The 21,985-nt window shown below is 45.0% G+C and overlaps 1 protein-coding gene across 4 annotated transcripts in view; it reads right to left on the bottom strand.

Annotated features, from left to right (window-relative positions):
* The window catches only part of PALLD (palladin, cytoskeletal associated protein), a 367,391-nt gene that overhangs the window by 183,990 nt on the left and 161,416 nt on the right, over nt 1-21,985 (bottom strand). For all 4 annotated transcript variants that reach the window (XM_068551769.1, XM_068551772.1, XM_068551771.1 and 1 more), the window contains 4 exons: nt 20,901-20,975; nt 16,445-16,586; nt 15,844-15,867; nt 983-1,102 (listed from right to left, as the gene is read on the bottom strand). In XM_068551769.1, coding sequence (XP_068407870.1) covers nt 983-1,102; nt 15,844-15,867; nt 16,445-16,586; nt 20,901-20,975 — 361 coding nt within the window. The remainder of the gene's footprint in view (nt 1-982; nt 1,103-15,843; nt 15,868-16,444; nt 16,587-20,900; nt 20,976-21,985) is intronic.

A 21,985-nucleotide genomic window follows, 5' to 3' on the forward strand; every position in this document is an offset into this window, starting at 1 on the left:
TGGAGCACTGCACTCTTGCTGTGGCCATTTGCTGGGACCATCTTCAACTCAAAGTCAAAATACTGGGATCCTCCCTGGAGCTCTGATCATGACCCCAGAGTTTCCTGTTAACACTCAGAGCCCTCATTCCTATCAACTGGTGTCCCGTTAAGGTGAACTTTACGTTTCTTCTCTTAATGAAGATGAAAAAGCACTAATTCCCCACTACAGCCCTAAACTGGTTTTGCCTGTGTCTCTGCCGCCCCCTAGCACAAGTTCTCCCTGTTCTAGAGAAATCCAGGTGCAATTCGGCTACGTCTTCACTGCCTCCTAACCATGGTGCCCCGTACTGGGCTTGGCCAAAGAGGTATTTTAAAAACCACTGTAAAATAAACAACACAAATAAGGCCGTAAAGACCAGGTAAAGCTAATTAATAATAGTAGAAAACAGTTAACTAAAGGTCAAAGAAATAAAGGAAAAGAACTGTTTCAGGTTGCTTTCCCTAGCGGTAAGCTTCTGAGTTTAAAAAACTGCCCAGATATTTCTGAATGTTGGTTTTAATAATAAAATGCATTCCTTTAGTTTTCCATAGGCGTCCAGTCTCAAAGAAATCTGGTTTCTAAGATCTTGACAGCTTCTCTAGGTTTATCTAGTGGGTTAAACAGTGACTGATTTGCGCCAGTATCTCCAGACCCCGTCGACACTGGTGTGAGCATAGTTCTGGGCCAGCAGGAGGCCCTTGGCCAGCCATCGCATTGTTTCCAAGACCAAGATCCCAAGACTGAAGGAAGAGGCCCACATGTGTTCCGTTGCTACATTATCATCACCTTTGTGTTTTCATCTCCGCTTCCCCTCCCCCCCTCCCACCCCAGCCTTTTGTTTCGTGATGAAACCATGGTTGTGAGGATGACCCCCGGGGCAAAGCATTCCTGGAGGCTGAGTAGTCCTCCAGGTGGGTCCTTTCTGCCTTGGGGACCCGTCAACCCTTTGCTCCTTGCATACCTGAGGTGACCACCAGCTGGGCAGTGCTGGTCGCTGACCCGTAATCATTGCTCGCCGAGCACGTGAAGATCCCGGCGTCCTCGGGGAACGTCTCTGCTATAACGAGGGTGCAGATCTCCTCTGGAAGGAAGAGAACAGAGTAACTCATCAGAGGGCAACCACAAAGTTGCTCCGAAGAAGCCCGACCCTCTGCCTTTCTAAAACAAGCAAATTCAGTAACGATTATTATAGGGTCACTTTACGAAGTAGTCACAAGAGAATCTCTTGACATTTAATTTAGCCGTTCAACCTAGTGGCAAAAGCTTTGGAGTAGGACTCATTCTTTGTGATTTTTCATCAGCCTTGGTTTCCTCACCTATAAAATAGGGATAACATGTACCTCATGAGTGTGTCTGTATAGAGGACACAAGAGGTGTGCAAAGTGTGTGCCTCTGTGCCAGGCACGTGGAAGACGCCAGCTCCTGCCCACTTTGGTTGATGGTCATGGAAGGCCTTTCAACTACAATGTCGCTGCTCAACTGAAAAGCCACTGGTGGGGAAAATCAAGCTTCTCTGAACAGCTGACAATGGGAAAAAAAGAACATAACATGGAAATGTTTGACTGCAGACAATTATTCTGGAAACTACTGTTACACAGTGCAGCCGTGTTCTGTAGCATGCAAACCCCGGACTCTGGGACCAGCTGCCAGGGCTTGAATGAGGGCGCTGCCCCATGGGGCCTTTGTGACTTTGGTCCACCTCCCCGAACTTCAGCGCCCTTACCTAGAAGATGGAGATAATAATAGAACCTACCTTATAGGGTTTGTATGAATCATGACTCATAAATCAACCATCACAGGGTTACTGTGAGGGGTGATGATGGTAACCATGACAACAGCTGACAGTTACGTAAGCCCTTCTCAGGCACTAGGTAACACTACCAGCACTGAATATAGATGAATTTAGATTTAACCCTCATGTCAACCTTATGAGTTACATTTACTACGCTTAGCCTGTCTTATAGATAGGAAAGCTGAAGTACAGTAAGGCTAATTGATTTACCCAAAGTCACGCAGCTCATGAGCGGCAACTTGAACCAAGTTGGGCTCCAGACTCCACGCTCCGCACGACCATCTATTCTTGTGACATGATACACACTGTTCTTAGGGTGCTGCCTGGCGCGTGGTAAATGCTTTGTCGTCAGGAACTGTTAGCTGTTCCATTAAGAAGAAGCTCAATCTAGAACGTATTAGCTATTTCTAATTAATTAATTAATGTATGTACGTATGTATTATTATGGGAGTGCATTAACTATTTTTAAATTCAATGATTGTCTATATTGTATGAGTAACCTAAGATGATTGTGTTGGTAAATGTTAAGAAAAGTCATATACTTCTGATTCCCACAGAGCCTGTCGATTATTCGCACATTATGTGGGCCACGTGAGACTCTGTACCATAGATTTTTTTCAGGAATGGCTGCAGTTACCCCCTCCTGCATCCAGGCCCCGCTGCAAAGGGACTCTGCAGCCCCATCCCCTTCCCTAGCCCTGGGGTTCCGGCTGGCCTGACGGCTGCTTCAACCATGGAAGTGGTCGGAGTGATGTCTGTTCTGAGCCAAAGCCTCAGGTCTCCTCTCGCTCTGCTCCATCTCTGGGAGCCCGGCTGAACCCCTCAGGGAGGCAGGCCGTGGGGCTGGAGAAAGGGGCCCCTGAGCAGAGATGGGTCACCACACCTGAGACCACCCGGCTCATCCCTGCCAACCTGGAGGCCAGCCACAGCCCGTGGAGTGAGCCCACCTGGGCGGGCCAAGTCTGGTGTCCCACTGGGGCTAAGCTGAGTGGCTGACCCTCAGGATTAGGGACACGGTGGTCACCACCTGGAGCCACCGATGTTTGGGCCGCCATGCTTTCAAGAGCCAACAGACCAGGATGAGGGCAATGCTTCTCTTCCAAGCTCTTTCTCCAACAGCCCTGAGGGCAAGCTTTTCAGAATTTAGAGGAATGCATCTCCCCTGGAGTCAAACATCAGTAATGAAAATTAGCAAACTTGCCCTCAAACATATTTTATGTTTTAAACACTGGGAGGGCAAAGTGCTCACTGTGGGTAAAAGTCCTACCTTCTAACACAAACATTTTTATCTATTAAAATTACATGTCAATTTTTAAATACCAATAAAAGTAATAAACGCAAAGGTAAACCAATTAAATGATAAATAAAATGAAAGTGAGTCTTCCTTTATGTCCCAAGAGAGCTTGTGGGCATTGATTTCAATTACAAGATAGGCTGAGTTCTTAATAATGCGCTGCCTTGTTTCAAACAAACAAAATTATTTTCTCTTTTTGAAAGAATGGTATCCTTGAAGACTTCCTGTGCTAGAAATAGTGGGAAATTCTGGTTACTACGCATTTTCTCTTCTATTTTATTTTAAACTAGTGGTGGTTGCCACCCACTTTCATGGGTCATGATCCACAGTTTAAAAACACTGCGCTGTGGGACCCACCAGAGTTCCTGGCTCAAAGAACATCAAGGAATCCTGCTGAGGTATTTGGCATATTAAGAAAAGAGTTTTCAGGTAAAGGCATGAGATACATTTTTGTTTTAATTTTTAATTTAAAAAAAATCTTTGGCTGTGTTGGGTCTTCGTTGCAGCGCATGGACTTTCTCTAGTCGCGGCGAGCGGGGGCTACTCTTCGTTGCGGTGCGCGGGCTTCTCATTGCGGTGGCCTCTCTTGTGGAGCACGGGCTCTAAGCACGCAGGCTTCGGTAGTTGAGGCACACAGCCTCGGTAGTTGAGGCACACAGGCTCAGTAGTTGTGGCTCGCGGGCTCTAGAGCGCAGGCTCAGTAGTTGTGGCGCACGGGCTTGGTTGCTCCATGGCATGTGGGATCTTCCCGGACCAGGGCTCGAACGCGTGTCCCATGCATTGGCAAGTTGATTTTTAACCACTGCACCACCAGGGAAGTCCCAAGGCTTGAATACATTTAAAGCACACAATTATGATTGATAAAAAGGCTCACTGAACAGAAGGAAAACGACAGGATAACAGAGAGCGTGAAGGAAGGTACCCTAAGGTACCCTGTGTGTTTCTGAGTGTACTGCACACAGTTCAAGGCTTCTCAATCGAAGAGGAAGAAAGTGTGGAAATAATTCAAGTCAGAGCTTCACATAAGATGAATCATTGGGAAAGTGAGATGTATCTGGAAAGGCAACGGGGACTGGGAATTTTAAATTGAATACATATGGTTACGAGATGAGTTAGAAGTGTCCTTAACCAGAGGAGGGTCAATAAAGCGCAGGATATTACAGCTCTAAGGGACCGTATGTGGACTAGCCCAAGTTGCTCATTTCTTCAAGTGAGGTCCAAGGTCCAAAGGGATCCTCTCAAGGTCATGGTTAATCAATGTTGAGGCCAAAATGCTGACGGTCACACCCCGTCCCCCACAAGCTCCTTCTTCCTAGAGCACAAGGCCTCTTAGCTGTTCTGCATTTTTTCCTGGTCCAAGACATGAGGAACCCAATGTGAAATGAAGTAATAAAAGATTTAAGATGGGAAACAAGGCGTTTCCTGGATCTGAACACTTGAATTACTCTCACTATCCAAGTAACTCACTAGAAACCCATCTGCCCAAGTAGGTGGGCTGTGTGTCCTCCAATATATGAGATACACTGGAAGGATACAAGCCCAGTCCAAAGGACACTGTCACGTGGCCGTGACGGTGGGAGAAGAAATGAACAGCCCAGTGTGTCGAGATTTGGGGAAGAATCCCCCCATCCTGGCTGTCATCTGGGAGATGGGCTCCGTCTTAGAGGATGCTGCTGGGAGCCTGGGGCCGTCAGCTTCCGTGGCTGACCCTCCCTCCCTGCACTGCCCTCCCAGGGCTGATGCTCTTGAACAGTCCTCTCCCAGCCTGGAAAGATGGACTTTCTGGAGACACAGAGAAATGCCATTGTTCTCAACGCCTGAGAACACCTTCCCCGTAAACACTGTGTTTACAGTTAATGCAATTCTGTGCCCTGAACCTACATTTTAAATCAGGATAAAATCTTATCCAGCAGGGATAATAGAAGGTGGCTTTGGAGTGATGATCTGGCCAACTCTTAGAGTGTCTTCTTATGTTATCTACAATTTTGATTTTTTTTTTTAAGTTATGCCATTTTAAGAAAACCTGAGCTTGTTTATACAGTTGCCCCCTCCTCCAGAGGGCCCTTTTGAGAATGAAAAGATTGCATGTTCCAAATCCGACTGAACTAACTTCATTTTCTATGAATTTTCAGGAACACTTCTATTGCATAAAATGAGGTAGATTCATGCATAGAGCTGATGACCGACTGGACAGTCTACAAACGGAAGAAAAAAATAAGAATAAAAAAGCACTGGCAAGTTCTTTCGGTGATCTTCGGACATTGCTATGTCTCAGGGACTTTTACTAGATAAAACATTAGTCCAATGCCCTAAAAGTTGTTCAGCTTTGCTTCTCTGGGAAAATTTCATCCAAAAGTGACAACAGGCTCACATTTTGCTGAGAGAAAGGAGCGTCTCAGCTTGGATGGCTCTGACATCACGGGGATGAAGAAAGCCAGCAGGATAGGAGATGAGCCCAGCTGCAGCACTGAATTTTCATCTAGTAACATCTTATTCGAACAAAGACCTTAAGATATCTGTGAAGCACATTTTGGTGAGGGATGGGAATCAGGAAGTGACTGCTTGTCTCAAATAAAGGGAGTTAGAGGCTCACTCATTTTTATTAAAAAACTGTCCTTTAAAAAATGCAAAAATTTAAAGTTATTAATAACTCTAAGTGCAGTCCTTTTTAATCCAATTTTCCTAACTGGAGACTTCTGATTTGAGGGCATATAATAACTTAGTATATTGGAAACCATTTTTGCTGATGGTAAATTCTGCTTTTAAAGTTACCTAAAAATTACTTAATCACATAAATATTTCTCAGAGGTTAACCCCAAATTTCATTCAAGTTCTTGGACATGCTGAACTCTTGGTTAAATACAAACAAAACCATTTTGTTTGCAGAAACATAAAATGAGGAAGCAGCAAGGATAATATTACTAAGTCCTCTGGGTAATGAGGGAACACTTTCATACATGTCTTCCTTCACAGGTTTTTTTTCCCCCCTTTTGGGGTCCAGCCTAATTTAAAAAAAAAAAAAAAATCCAGCGTTTACCTTCCAAACCACATGGTTTGGCTAACACAACTAATAAAAAAGGACTCTGGGCTAAAATCAGCAAGACGAGATTCAGTGTGGGTAACTGTAAGGCTTGTATAAATTTTTATAAAGGATTTTTATAAAACTGTATCATATATAGAGAAAGATATTTAAAATGCACAGTTTAAGACTCATGGACATACAGAACACACTTGTGGTTGCCAAAGAGGAGGGGGCTGGGGAAGGGATGGATTGGGAGTTCGGGGTTAGCAGATGCAAACTAGTACATACAGGATGGATAAACAACAAGGCCCTACTGTACAGCACAGGGAACGATATTCAATATGCTGAGATAAACCATAATGGAAAAGGATATGAGAAAGACTATATATATGTATAACTGATCCACTTTGCTGTACAGCAGAAATTAACACAACATTGTAAATCAACCATGCTTCAACAAAAAATTTTTTTAATAAAAATGCACAGTTTAAGGAGTAACAATGAAATGAACCCCTGCATACCTATCAATAAGTCTAAGCAATAAAAGATGACCAGTACTGTAGAATGCCCCATACGCCCTCCCCAGCTGAATCTTCCTTCCCCTTTAGAGATAATCACTCCTTTGATTTTCCTTATGTTTACCACATATGTATGTATCCTTCAAAAATGTGTTCTTTAGTTTTTGTCTTATTTTAATTTTTAATTTTTATTAGAGTATAGTTGATTTACAATGTTGTATTAGTTTCTGCTGTACAGCAAGTGAATCAGTTATACATACACATATATCCACTCTGTTTTAGATTCTTTTCCCACATAGGCCATTACAGAGTATTGAGTAGAGTTCCCTGTGCTATACAGTAGGTCCTTATTAGTCATCTATTTTATACATAGTAGTGTGTATATGGCAATCCCAATCTCCCATTTTATCGCTTCCCCTCTTACCCCCTGATAACCATAAGTTTTCTACATCTGTGACTCTATTTCTGTTTTGTAAATAGGTTCATTTGTACCATTTCTTTAGATTCCACATATAAGTGATATCCTATGATATCTGTCTTTTTCTGTCTGATTTACTTCACTTAGTTTTTAAATGCTGACTAACAAGCATTTATCTTGTTGTGTAAAGAAAAGGCCACCTACAGCCTCTTCAATAAGTGGTGCTGGGTAAACTGGACAGCTACATGTAAAAGAATGAAATTAGAAAACTCCCTAACACCATACACAAAAATAAACTCAAAATGGATTAGAGACCTAAATGTAAGGCCAGACACTATCAAACTCTTAGAGGAAAACATAGGCAGAACACTCTATGACATATATCACAGCAAGATCCTTTGTGACCCACCTCCTAGAGAAATGGAAATAAAAACAGAAATGAACAAATGGGACCTAATGAAACTTAAAAGCTTTTGCACAGCAAAAGAAAACATAAACAAGATGAAAAGACAACCCTCAGAATGGGAGAAAATATTTGCGAATGAAGCAACTGACAAAGGATTAATCTCCAAAATTTACAATCAGCTCATGCAGCTCAATATCAAATAAACAAACAACCCAATCCAAAAATGGGCAGAAGACCTAAATAGACATTTCTCCAAAGAAGATATACAGATTGTCAACAAACACATGAAAGGATGCTCAATATCACCAATCATTAGAGAAATGCAAATCAAAACTACAATGAGGTATCACCTCACACCAGTCAGAATGGCCATCATCAAAAAATCTACAAGCAATAAATGCTGGAGAGGGTGTGGAGACAAGCGAACCCTCTTGCACTGTTGGTGGGAATGTAAATTGATACAGCCACTATGGAGAACAGTATGGAGGTTCCTTAAAAAACTAAAAATAGAATTACCATACAACCCAGCAATCCCACTACTGGGCATATATCATGAGAAAATCATAATTCTAAAAGACACATGCACCCCAATGTTCATTGCAGCTCTATTTACAATAGCCAGGACATGGAAGCAACCTAAATGTCCATCGACAGATGAATGGATAAAGAAGATGTGGCACACATATACAATGGAGTATTACTCAGCCATAAAAGGTAACGAAATTGAGTTATTTGTAGTGAGGTGGATGGACCTAGAGTTTGTCATACAGAGTGAAGTAAGTCAGAAAGAGAAGAACAAATACTGTATGCTAACACATATATATGGAATCTAAAGAACAACAACAAAAAAATGGTTCTGAAGAACCTAGGGGCAAGATGGGAATAAAGGTGCAGACCTACTAGAGAATGGACTTGAGGACACAGGGAGGGGGAAGGGGAAGCTGGGACGAAGTGAGAGAGTGGCATGGACATATACACACTACCAAGTGTAAAATAGATAGCTAGTGGGAAGCAGCCGCATAGCACAGGGAGATCGGGAGATCAGCTCGGTGCTTTGTGACCACCTAGAGGGGTGGGATAGGGAGGGTGAGAGGGAGATGCAACAGGGAGGAGATATGGGGATATATGTATACGTATAGCTGATGCACTTTGTTATAAAGCAGAAACTAACACACCACTGTAAAGCAATTATACTCCACTAAAGATGTTAAAAAAAAGAAAAAAAAAAGGCCACCTTCCCACTGTCCGAAAAAAGTTCAGCTTCCCCAGATGTTTACCAAAGCCCTCAGGGGTATGGGGTAGGCAAGGCCACGGGGTTTCCTGGGAAATCTGGGGCTCCCGGGGGTGGGTTGGTGGGTACCTGGAGGGGCTAAGCATGGGCAGGAACTGGACAGCCGGGAGGAATCACTGGTGGTGTCTGTGTCTCTGAAATCTCTCTTTTTAAGTTCAACATGGCCAACTTCCAGATCTCAGCACCGGGTCAAATCAGAGCACTTCCGTGGGCGGTAACAGTGTTCCCAACTGACCCGGCAGGCAGTGACAGGCCGGGCCAAGCAGAGATGCGACCTGGGGTCAGCTCACCCGCAACCGTCTGTTGTCAGGGCAGGAGATGGGCGGCGGTCCTGAGCTCTCAGGGATGAATGCCTTGCCGTGTCTGTCCTTGTGACACATCGATGTGCAGCCGTGCCTTCCGGGGACCCCGGCCTCTGGCTGCACTTGCTGTCATGCTCCTGTCCTCACATCTTGCTCTGGCCGGTGAATTCTCTCGCTGCAGGGAGCACACCCTACAGACGAGCTGTGGAGGAAAATCCTTGGGACCCTGCAACTCTGAAAAATCTTGACCACATCTCCTTATGGAGTTGGAGGTCATTTTACACCAGAATCTGGAAGGCGTTGCTTCGCTGTCTGTGTGCCTAGTAAGCCTGTTGAGGAGTCCTAGGTCACTCTGATCCTGTTAGTTTGCTGTGACCTGTTGCTTCCTCTCTAGACACGGGGAGAATCATGGCCTCGTCCTGGATGTTGTGAATTTCACAGCGATGCACGCTGCTGTCAATGTGTTTTCATACGTTGTGCTCTCAGTGGGTCCTTTCAATCTGGAAACTGATATCCTTCCGTTTGGGGTATGAAAAAAAAAATTTCATTGATAATCTCTCCCCTTTGTTCTCTCCTCCTGGAAACCTACTTACAGATGTGTAGTCTACCGGGGCGGGTCGCTACCATCTAATTTTTTTACCTTTTCTCTCTTACATCCCTTCTCTGTCTTTTTCTCCTACTTTGCGAGACATTTCCTAACTTTCATTTCTGCTACCAGCTTTTTCATTGCAAGCACTCCTTGTTTTCTGAATGTCCCTCCTCTCCTCCCCCCTTATACCTGTTATTTTTACTTCTTGGATGCGCTGATTTTCCTATCCCTCCGACAAGAGCGTTGCTTTGTTTTTACATCTTCTTCTCTTTGCAAGTCTGCTTCCTCCAAGCTGCTTTTTGGGGAGTTGCTCAGGCTCTCCTGTATCATCCCAGAGGGAGGTTTCTTCAGACGCCTTTGATCTCTTCTTGTCCAACGTGGTTCTGAGCCGACGGGAATCTCTGGACAGCAGAGAGCGGCTGTTCACCCTGGCCTTCCCCTGGGTGTTACCTAGATGGCCTCTGTCTTGGAGAAACTCCTGCATCATTATGGATGGATTTTTCTTCTCTTGGGATGTTGCCATCACCCAGAAATGAGCCCTTCGGTCTCCACCAGGCTGGCCTTCTAGAGGCCAGTTTGGGGGGGCGGGGCAGAGGCACGCAGATCTCAGGGTTCCAACAGTCACGCAGTTCTCCTTTTGGTGTCTTGGTGCCTCTCCCTCTCTCCCCAGAGATTTCTCCCCAAACCTTCTTGGTTCACGAGACCCTAAGTGTCTCAGTCATTTTTTACGGTGCTCCAAAACCTAAAGATATACTGAATAGCCTCCTTTGTTAAGCAGTTCTTGCTAAAGAACCTAATAATATTTAGGTCTTAACAAGTTAGTTATTGTTTTAAAAAGTACATATAAATTGAAGGAAAAATACCAGTATTTTATTCTTAAATCACCACAATCATGTACTAACGGATGTGTGTATCTGCTGGGAGGGCAAAACCCCTCCTGGCATCAGATGGGACCCAGCCAGCCCGCTTTCACAGTCCTCCTGATTTTCACGTGGGACTTGCGTTTTATCACACACACACCAAAAACTCAGTTTCACAAAGATATGACGTCACAGAAGAGAATGTAGAGTGATGTAACGTTGGAACTGTTTCAAGCCGGCAGTCGTCCCCATGAGATATCAAGTGTCACTGTGTTTGTCAAAAATCTCCAGCACCTCTGCCGGAAGGTGGGGCACCCAGGGCGCCCTGCCACACGGTTTGGGAACCACAGGCTTTATCCAACCCACTTTTGTTTACTCCACTATCTTAACCTGGAATTACATTCAAACATCCTCACCGTTGCCCTCCTACTGCTCAGCACCTCAGTACATTTAAACTATAATTTACTTCACATCGTGACTCATGGGACCAAAGCACAGATTCCACTCTCCAAGATCTTGGAGGGTGGGTGGCCCTGGTGATGCACATTGAAGGTCAGGGCACCGCACGTTTATGTGCACCGTTCCCCAACCAGTAAGACACGTTGGTTTTTGGAGTTTCGATTTTGCATGCCATGAGACAGTGCTATAGAAGTAATGCGATACAGTTTGTGGCTGTTTGCAGACGGCTGAGTCAGGACCTGAGCGCGGACAGCTGTCGAAGGAGTCTTCTGTGGCCCTGCCCTCCCCGACACTGGTCTTTGAAGGATGCAATCAGGGTAAAGTCGGAACGTCAAAAAAGGAGGCCAGAGCAGGTACTATGACAGACACATGTGGGTTCTGAGTAAGCTGACTGCTATGAACTCACAAAGCTGTCTGAGAAGATGGGTGATGCAAGCTGACTTCTGTCTAGACGAGATAGGAGTGGAAAACACATCAGACAGACCCAGCAGAGGAGTGACAAGAAAAACCTGTTTCCGTTGCACAAATGCATTGGCAGGGAATGGGCTGTTTCCTTCCTTATCTAAACATCTAATCCCTACGGGGGCTGTGACCAGGCACTAGTGCATTTCAGTTTCATTTCTAGGGCTTTAAAATATCTTGCCCATGAATAAGAAAAAAGAAGGAGAGTGAAGAGAAGAAAAAAAGAGATATATAAATAAATGAGGGGGGATATGGGGAAAGAAAGGGAGGGAGGGAGGCCAGCCAGCAGGGAGAGAGCAGGAGTGATCGTGTCAGGAAGGGGAGAGAGGGCAGGAAAACCAGAATGCTCAGATATGTTCTGAATTTCAAAGGCTACTTATATTTTAGCATTTGGAGAATATCTCTGACTTAGTTCTGTAAAATTTATCTCTTGCCTCAGATGTATCGTGGTCATGTCAATTTTTCTCCTCTCCATTTAACAGTGGCCAAAAAACAGCCACAAGGGAAGCCAGTTCCTATGTATAATCTCTAAGGTTGAGTAGTTCAGAGGTCTGTCTACTGGATGTAATAGTCCATCAGGTCATTTAAGGACAGTAAAAGATTCAATACATGTTCTGTTTTTTCCCCTGGAAGCATCAATGGTCAACTTCAAGTCAATGTCAGAAAACATTCGCCTACTAGTAAAGGAATCGTAATCACACCTGGTTCTGTCAGGCAAGTCAGGGCATTGTTTAACTACAAATATGTGTTAGTATTTGCTTGTTCTAAAGTTCTAACTCATAACAACTCATGTAAGCAGTCACTCAAACAGTCGTTCATGCGTGTGGATTTTATTTAATTCTCCGTGCCAAGTGTAGATTTCTGAGGCAGGGTATTTTTTTTTTTTTTTGGCCACGCACCTCAGCTTGTGGTATTTTAGTTCCCTGACCAGGGATCAAACCCGGGCCACGGCAGTGGAAGCGCCGACTCCCTGGACCACCAGGGAATTTCTCTGAGGCAGAGTATTTTAATGGTCCTGTATGGAAAAAAAGAAGCAATTCCAACCATGTCGTGGAGAATATAATTGTGGAGGAATTATCAGAGGTCGGGGAAGACTAGCGGTGTTTTGTTTTTCACAGCTCCTGACTATATACGTGTTTGCCTTGTATTGACAGATTTGCTTGAAATATTGCTCTATCAAGAATTATCTGTCTTCAGCAAGCGCTATTCTTGTGGTTTGAACGGAAGAGTCTGTTTCCTTAAATGCCTCCAGATCAAACCAAAGGGGAAAGAAAAATAAGAAACTTCAGCGAACACAGCGAGGGCAGCCTTCTTCATACGTTGCTAGGACATGCAGTTTACAAGGAAGGCCTTCCGTCTCCTGCTCTTCTTGGCGTGATTTTGCCACATTAAACCAAAAAGCATTTAAGAACATTCTAGAGGTGAGACTACCCCATGATGCTGCTGAGGACCGGCTTCACTAAATAATTCACGATCAAAACGATATTCTAGAAGCAAAACAGCAGACACGACTGAGACAGGCACAGTGTATGTGGTCTGAGGGGCGGTGGAGGGGCTGGAGGAGTTTCTCTCTTCCCTCCTCACCCAAATACTCCTTCTGAGTTAGTGTGTTGAGTGCTTTCAATTTTCAAACACACACATACTCAGAAACTAAACTATGCAGTTTCTCACCAGTGTTTTAAATTTTCAGGTGATGCTTAGTTTATGACTTTCCAACACAGATCACGGGAGACATTTAATAAATCATATCACCTGTGTAGGTGATGACAATGGATAAAACACGATGAAAGAAGAGTTGCATGAATTCAAACAGAATCCAAAATGCAACACCAAAGCAGCCTTAATCCATTCCACCAGGAATGCCTTCAGAACTTTTGGCCCAAGTTTTTAGTTTTATTGTACATAAAGCAGCAAAAAAGATAACCTGCTCCACAGATTTGTTCACACAGACTTTCTTGCGGATAAAGGAGATATTTGGTTCCTACTTTTATATCTATCTACCTGTCTATCTATCCATCCATCCATTCATCTATTATCTATCTATCCATGCCTGTCTAGTCTATTTAAAATAGCAATGTAAAAGATATGCCTTAACCCCCTATAGGATTTCCACATCAGGTCACGCAGGAGATTGAGTCTCAGAAGTCCCCTGTATCAGGGAACAGCACTGTGCAATTTTATACAAAGCCATGTCACAGCAAAATATGCACTTGTGTGGCTTCCACAGTTTGAAAAGTGACCACAGTACCTGACGTGGGGCCTGTACAGGTGGGCGGTGGGGTCTGGGTGTAACTCACAACAAGACGGTATCAGATTAGCTCTTGCACAGCAAAGGAAACCATAAACAAAACGAAAAGACAGCCCACAGAATGGGAGAAAATATTTGCAAATGAAGCGAACGACAAGGGATTAACCTCCAAAATATACAAAAAGCTCATGCAGCTCAATAGAAAAAAAAAAACCAAACAACCCAATCAAAAAATGGGAGGAAGATCTAAATAGACATTTCTCCAAAGATGACATACAGATGGCCAATATGCACATGAAAAGATGCTCAACATCACTAATTATTAGACAAACGCAAATAAAGACCACAATGAGGTATCACCTCACACTGGTCAGAATGGCCATCATCAAAAACTCTACAAACAATAAATTCTGGAGAGGGTGTGGAGAAAAGGGAATCCTCCTACATTACTGGTGGGAATGTAAACTGGTACAGCCACTATGGAGAACAGTATGGAGGGTCCTTAAAAAACTAAAAACAGAGCTACCATATGATCCAGCAATTCCAGTCACGGGCATATATCCAGAGAAAACTGTAATTCAAAAAGAGACATGCACCCCAATGTTCATTGCAGCACTATTCACAATAGCCAGGACATGGAAGCAACCTAAATGTCCATCAACAGATGAATGGATAAAGAAGATGTGGTACCTGTATACAGTGGAATATAACTCACCCATAAAAAAGAACACGATAATGCCATTTGCAGCAACATGGATGGACCCAGAGATTGTCATACTGAGTGAAGTAAGTCAGACAAAAACAAATATCATATGATATTACTTATATATGGAATCTAAAAACATGGTACAAATGAACTTATTTACAAAACGGAAGTAGAGTCACAGACAGAAAACAAACTTATGGTTACCAGGGGGTAAGGGGAGGGAAGGGATAAATTGGGAGATTGGGATCAACATATACACACTACTATATATACATAATAGATAATAAGGACCTACTGTATAGCACAGGGAACTCTACTCAATACTCTGTAATGACTTATATGGGAAAAGAACCTAAAAGAGTGGATATATATACGTGTATAAATGATTCACTTTGCTGTACACCTGAAACTACACAACATTGTAAATCAACTATATAATCCAAAAAAAACTAATTAATTAAAAAAAAGAAAGCATCAGATCAATTCCAGTTTTTCCCTCAGGCTGACACTCAGCATCCCTTCCGCTTTGGACCCTCACAGGCTCACACTCTGCTTTTCAGGCCCCGGTGCGCGGGTGTGAGAGGCTCAGGACTGACCTCGGTCTCTCTGACCAGGAGCCACCACAATCCCCGAGAAAGGCCAAGCCGGGTCTGGCTCCCAAGAGATGTGCAGCCGGGTCTGCGTGATGCTGAAGCAGAGACACACGTTTTCCACCCTTTGGCAAGAAGGGAGTGAAACTGGTGACTTTGCTGATGGGAAAAATACTAAGAAAGTAGTCTTCGAGGAGGATGTGCTGTGAAACACCTGGACAAAAATTTCTGCTTCTCTTATAAACATCGCTTTCGTCTATGGGTGCCATAAAAATACAAGAAGTGCGAGGCAGGAGGGGAGGGCACCTGGGCCTCTGGACCACAGGGCTCTGATGAGGCCCAGGGAGGTGCAATTCCAGGGCAAGATGCCTTTCTTCCTGGTGTAGCACAGGAAGCGCTCATGGGTCAGGGCACATTAATGAGAGATGCCGGGTGGTCACTCTGCTGACACCTTCGGGCTGCTTTCCCGTGAGGTGCATTTCCAGGCTGGGGTCTAGCTGTTGGTGACTTTTGGTCAGCAGAAATATGCAACAGATCACGCTTTTCTCCTGGAATCTTAGGAGGATGCTTTTTCATCTTGAGCTTAGTTTGCTTTCTGAGTATAACAGACTACACTTTTAAAAGCCTTAAGTCACTGAGCTTGACCTTCTTGTCTGAATGGAACTTCATGTTTCCCTCATAAAGAACTTGATGTAAAACGCAGAGTGCAGACCCCACGATAAAGAAGATATTGTCTGTAAGGGGGTTTCACATTTCCAGGGAACTGCAAAAACACTGTTCTGCTTATGGCTTTAAAACGGAAACAAAGAGCTATTGAAACCAAAGAGCTACATTACCAGAGAGAAAAAAAGAAAAAGCTTCTTACCAGGTTCAGCTGTGGATCGAGGTTCTGTTTCCCACATGAGAAAAAGAGAAATCAGAACAGAGTATTAGACTGGGCTTCCGTTCATACTAAACCTACCCATCTTTTTGTGTGACCCTGTCTAGGACATGTCTGCAGAAATGGTGCAGACAAACTCCATCAGGGCAGCTTTAATGTGCCGCACCCTGCACGTCCTCCCCACTAGGAGAACAGAAATCTATGCATCTCACACTACAGTATATAAAATAAATAATCAACAAGGACCTACTGTATGGCACAGGAAACTCTACTCAATATTCTGTAATATCCTATATGGGAAAAGACTGAAAAAGAATGACTATATGTATACGTATAACTGAATCACCTTGCTGTACACCTGAAACTAACACAACACTGTAAATCAACTATCTTCCAATATAAAATAAAAATTAAATTAAATATTAAAACAAATAAAATGCAAAGAAAGGAAGGAAAGGAGGGAGGGAGGGAGGGAGGGAGGAAGAAATCCATGCATCTCAGTGACTAAGCCCTTCCTGGTTCTCCTGGAGCTCGACAAGAGGGCTTGGTCAGACCTGGGGGCGGTGGCACGGGCCCCTCTCCTTACTTTTCTGTAGGATCCGGAAGTCTGGAGAGTCCTGGATTTCACTGCCTTGTCGGAACCACTGGACCTGCAGGGGGGGCGTGCCTCGGACCCGGCACTCCAGCACGGACGCCTGTCCTTTGGAGGCTGAGATGCTTTGCAGCTCCTGAAATGCAAGGATCCGTGCACGTCAGGCCTTGGTGTGGTCTCACACAGCTTCACAACACAGAGCAACACTTCCCAACCTTAGAGAAGCAAACGCAGGCTTTGCAGCATAAAATCGGGTCAGGAGAAACACCTTTAACTGCATGTAATGAAGTGAGTAAGGCTTCCCATGGGGCCGGCAGAAACGCTGGGCCCACCCTGCAAAGGTACAGCTCTAGTATTCACGGAATTTTATGGTAACGGGTACCTTTATCTACACTGAAGAGTGGGCTGGTGGAATGCAAACCTCTTTAAAGAATCGCACTCCATCTGAGTGTAGATTCCTGAGAGACCCAGACAGGAAGGCAGGGAGACCCCACTTGTCTCCCAAGCTCTGAGCTTCTCGCGGGGCGCCACCTCTGCCCACCAGCTTCCTGGGTCCGCTTTACCAGGATGAGGGTTGGCATTTTCTCATTTGGAGATTCTCAGTGAAATAAGAAAACAGGAGCACTTCCCCGGCCTGACCTTCCTTGCCTCTTCCCCCGCTGTCACCCTGGTGCCACCCACTCCAACTCCAGCCCAATAAATGTTTACAACCCAACAGACCAGAAATGCTTTTGGCTTCACAGATGCAAAGACGTGAAGCTTGTAAACGGCTATTAAATACCAAAGGAATAGCTGGCCCCTTCCAGGTGTCCGCACTCTGCCTTTCCCCTTTGTGATTGCTTAGCCACAGGCCCACTGAAACTTTTTGGCTATTTACCCTTCTGACTACAGAGTATTGCATCTGATAAAGGACATGAAGAACTCTTAAAAGAAGTCAAATACGATCAAGTAATTCACCTACGCAGAGACCCAAAGCAAACAAATTCACGTCAGGAAGTTTTGTGGGGTTTTTTTCCTATTTCTGTTTTTGCTTTTTATTTTACATTTTTCTGAAGAGACAGCCAATGGTGTGCTGGGAAAAACAGACCCTGCAGCAACTGGCCTGCAGTGTGTGTGCCCCGGCCCCGTGGAAATCCTCAAAGTCCGTGATGTGGGCAGAACCATAAAAGTCTACTGTGAAGTCTGGGAAGGCATTTGATAAGAATTTTGGTGGCTAAGGTCTTTTTTTGTTTGTTTTTTTTTAATGGAAAGGTGAAGATCATTACCTACTTCTGAGTGCATTCTCTCTCCACCCTTACTTTTAACTGTAGGAAAATCTCTGGTTTTAAATTGACTTTCACTTCTGATTGGTCCAGAAAGTACTAATTTAGCGGACCAGCAGGGAAGATGTGGCCCACGGGGTCCAGCTTGTGTGGATGGATGAATCAACGCCCCCGGCTTGTCCAGGAAGTGTTCACAGCACGTTACAGATGCTGCACAAATCTTCTTCATGTGTGAGCCTTCAGACACCACAGGGGGACTCTGTTTGCTCCTAGGATTATGCATTTTGTTCAAACACTGGAAAATCACATAGGTGGTAAATGGGAAGATGCCAAACACTTTACACAGTCAAACCTCTGTGGTTAGCCCAGGTGTGCCACCTGGCCCCTCCCGGAGTGAGCTTTTTCTCTTGACAGAAGCCACCGTAAACATGGTTCGCTTGTAGGAACCACAGTGAGGACGCCAAGGGAGGCCGAGAGCCACCTTCAGAGGCTGACCCTGGCAGTCAGGGTCGCCCACTCGGCAGACTCTGGGACCCCTGGGCGTTTCAGGGTCCGCAGAAGAGCATCTCTCGCTGTCAGGTCCACCTGGTACTGAGATTCCTTGGAGGGTCTACCGCTCTGGGGAGAAATGCCACATGCAGCAGGCTGCTCTCCTGGCCCCAAGTGTGTCCCCGTGACTCACAGCCCCGCTGTCCCCGCCAGCTCTGCGGCTCCGGCTCAGCCCCGGGGAACCTTTCCCAGCGACGTGGGAGAGCACGGATGGAGGCGCCAGTGGACTTGCAAAGCCCAGGCCGCCCCCTGTCACCACCATCCCCTCCGGAACCAGAGCCCAGGCCCCCAAAGGACAGTGCAGAGCGGGGAGAGGCGCCGGCCACAGGGAAAGGGCGCAGGTGCCAGTGAGGAAGAAGAAGACTGTGCAGAACGGGGGCACATCCACCATCCAGACCCAGGGGGAGAGGCGCCGCCCACAGGGAAAGGGCGCAGGTGCCAGTGAGGAAGAAGAAGACCATGCAGAACGGGGGGACATCCACTGTCCAGACCCAGGGGGAGAGGCGCCGGCCACAGGGAGAGGGCGCAGGTGCCAGTGAGGAAGAAGAAGACCGTGCAGAACGGGGCGACATCCACTGTCCAGACCCAGGACATGCAGCTGCAGGCACGGGGACACGGCCCTGAGCTCCGGCCACTCTACAGTTTGCGACTTAAAAACTCAAGCTTTGTAAAAATGCTGAATTCTGGTTTACTTTTCTTTCTGTTAAGCTCAGAGAACGCTTCCTGGTTTTCTCTGGGGAAGGGGGGACGCTGCTGCCGGAACGTCTGTCTCAGGAGCTGGACTGCACTGCAGGGGACAGGAACAGGGTGTGTGCCTGGGACTGAGGGTCTCTCATGGCCCTGGAGGAATTCCGCGGCCCTGAGGGAGGAAAGGAAACTCTCGGGGCCTCTCCCCTCCCTGGTACCACCAGGACACGCTTGATCGGCCTCAACCCAGAGGTGCACGGGGCCCTGGCTCCAAAATCAACTGTGTCCCCAGCAACAGTGTGGCAGGTAACACAGATTTCCCGGCCAGTTTCATGAGGCTGCTTGAGAAAAACTCTTAAACTACAGGTAAACGTGCCGTGCCCACCCCTCCGTAAACAACTCCGGCTCTAAGCACCAAAGGATGGACGACCCCATGGGCTGTTACACCAACACGGTTGCTGGCAGGTTTGACATGCCTGTTTTCTTTCTTTTTGGGTATTTTATCCTGGGAGGCGACTTCAATGTTGCTGTCAACAATTATCATTTGTTGCATCCTCCGGTCAATACTCTGTTTATGAAAAGGTCTTTAAGCAAGCTGGATGCAGGCTGGCTTAGGAGAAAGAAATCATTCCCTACATGAAGACCATCCAGATGCTCTTCTTGGCTGCCTTGCAGATTTATAGCTTTTAGATAATGGGTTTATAGAAACTGCTTTCACATTTGTCTTTAGTTACTTGGAATTGATTTTTGTGAAAAGTGTGAGGTCGGGGCCCACCTCTGCTGAAGAACCCACCCTGCCCAGTGACCGTGGGTTGCTGGGGTGTCTTGTGGGCACTCTCTGGGCCTCGTTCATCCATTCGTCCAGCCTTGAGCCAGCACTGCTCTCCTGATGCTCTGGACTTGGGAAGTCTTGACATCTCAGATCCCTAACACCATCTCCTCCTGCAGGAGGGCCCTGGCTTCTCTGAGCCACTTTTTCTTCTACAAAATGTTTAGAATCAAATGGCCAAGTTCAACATCAAACACAAATAAAAACAAGGAACCTGTTGGAATTTGAGCTAGATTTGCATTGAATTTAGAGACTGGTCTAGGGTCATGACTTCTGACAGTGTACTGGTGCACAGGCATGGTGCACCTCTTCCTTTACTTGTGCCTTTTAAAGTGTCTTTCAAATAAAAAAAATGACACAATGAACTTATATACAAAACAGAAACAGACCCACAGACATAGAAAACAAACTTATGATTACCAAAGGGGAAAGGAGGGGGGATAAATTAGGAGTTTGGGATTGACATAAACACACTACAATATATAAGAGATAGACAACAAGGACCTACTATATGACACAGTGAACTAAACTCAATACTTTGTAATAACTTATAAGGGAAAAGAATCTGAAAAAAAGTATATGTATAACAGAATCACTTTGCTCTACACCTGAAACTAACACAACATTGTAAATCAACTACACTCCAATAAAAAAAATAAAGTTTATAACTTTCTCAAAAAGGGGGGTAGGAAACAGAGAAGAAATACTACATGGGACCATTTCTGAGCTGAACAGTTGACCAATGAAATGCATGTCCTCAGCTTGGCAACACAAAACACCAACTTGGACAAACTGAAAATTAGTCAGTTTTTTAGAAAAATGTCTATAAAACTTGCCGGTTCTCCCAGTTCCCTACCCAGCATTTTGTGTTGTTTCTTGTACTGTTTCCCAGTCTATTCTGAGCTCTGTCAGGTCCAACGTGAGCAGGGCCACGTCTCTCAGACCCTTTACAGATTATGGTCACACAGCAGCTGCGCAACAAATATCTATTCAGCCCAAAGGTAACCATGATAAGAGCCGGCTCGTCCACTCGTAATTTTTAAAGACTGCTCCATGAAGCCACAGGGGAATGGAACCTAAGGCCCAGAGCAGACCCACAGAATGAGACACACGGATGCCAGACCTTAGTGAAAACAGGCGGGAAGCAGGCGGCTGCGGGTCCATCTGGCCGGCAGAGGCACGAGGTGGGGCTGGGAGCCTGAAAAGCAGAGGCACGTGGGTCAAACTCGGAACATACGAACGGCTGAAAAGATGGGCTCTATGACCTGGCGTTACTGGGACGGCGCCCGAGAGGGACCCGCGTGGGTGACAGCACGGCCGCTGACAGGGCTTAGCACTCATTACATACTTATCAATACTTACATATCAAACACCAAAAGGAGTCCACTGCCTTAATCAGAACTATTTCTGTAAAGTCCACTCTGGGTTAGGGGTTTAAAGGAAATATCTACTATACGTGCCATCGCTGAGTAACTTCTACTGGTTGGTTCTTCTCCAGTTTATGATCTCAGATGTGTTTTCTCCACTGGCTGTGTACCCTACACATCATAGAGTAAGTCACATACTAGAATTTCTAAAATACCCATGGGTGCCCGGTAGGCTGAGGGACCACTCATGTTCATTAGACACAGTTAGGAGATAGGAATGAGTTCACATTTCAAGAGTGTTGGGTTTGAAGACACTCTTCACAGCACAAAGTATCACAGTTGATTTAGAAACATCTGGATTTTAATTTTTTACATTAAAAAAACCTTCATGTTTTTTGTGTTTTGCAAAGTAAACTTACTACAATGACTTTCCAGTTGTTTGTACTGCTATTCTTTCTTGCATAAAGCAGTCTTACAATGAAATAAAAAAGCAGGATCAAACTGCATGGTGAAGGGAAGGAATCTGCATTTTTTTCTGTATTATCTGTTTAGCTCTTAGAAGACGGGAAAACTTTTGTCGGTAGGTGGACTTTTCTAGTCTTCTACTTTGTTTTAACGAAGCTAATGAATTTGGCTACACAGAAGATGGCACACACAGGGAGAATCCAACAGTAATAGCTAAAACAGATGCCATTTTATCAGAGTATTGGCTGCTAGAAAGAGAAATTCCCAAAGGAAATGCAGATATTGATTAATCGGTGGCGTGTCTTTGATTAGAGATTACTTTTAGTGCATTAAAAGGAAGAACTTTATTTACCAGTTTCTTTTCTCCCAGTTGTGT

This window comes from Eschrichtius robustus, chromosome 10 (genome assembly GCF_028021215.1).
Source record: "Eschrichtius robustus isolate mEscRob2 chromosome 10, mEscRob2.pri, whole genome shotgun sequence".
NCBI lineage: Eukaryota > Metazoa > Chordata > Mammalia > Artiodactyla > Eschrichtiidae > Eschrichtius > Eschrichtius robustus.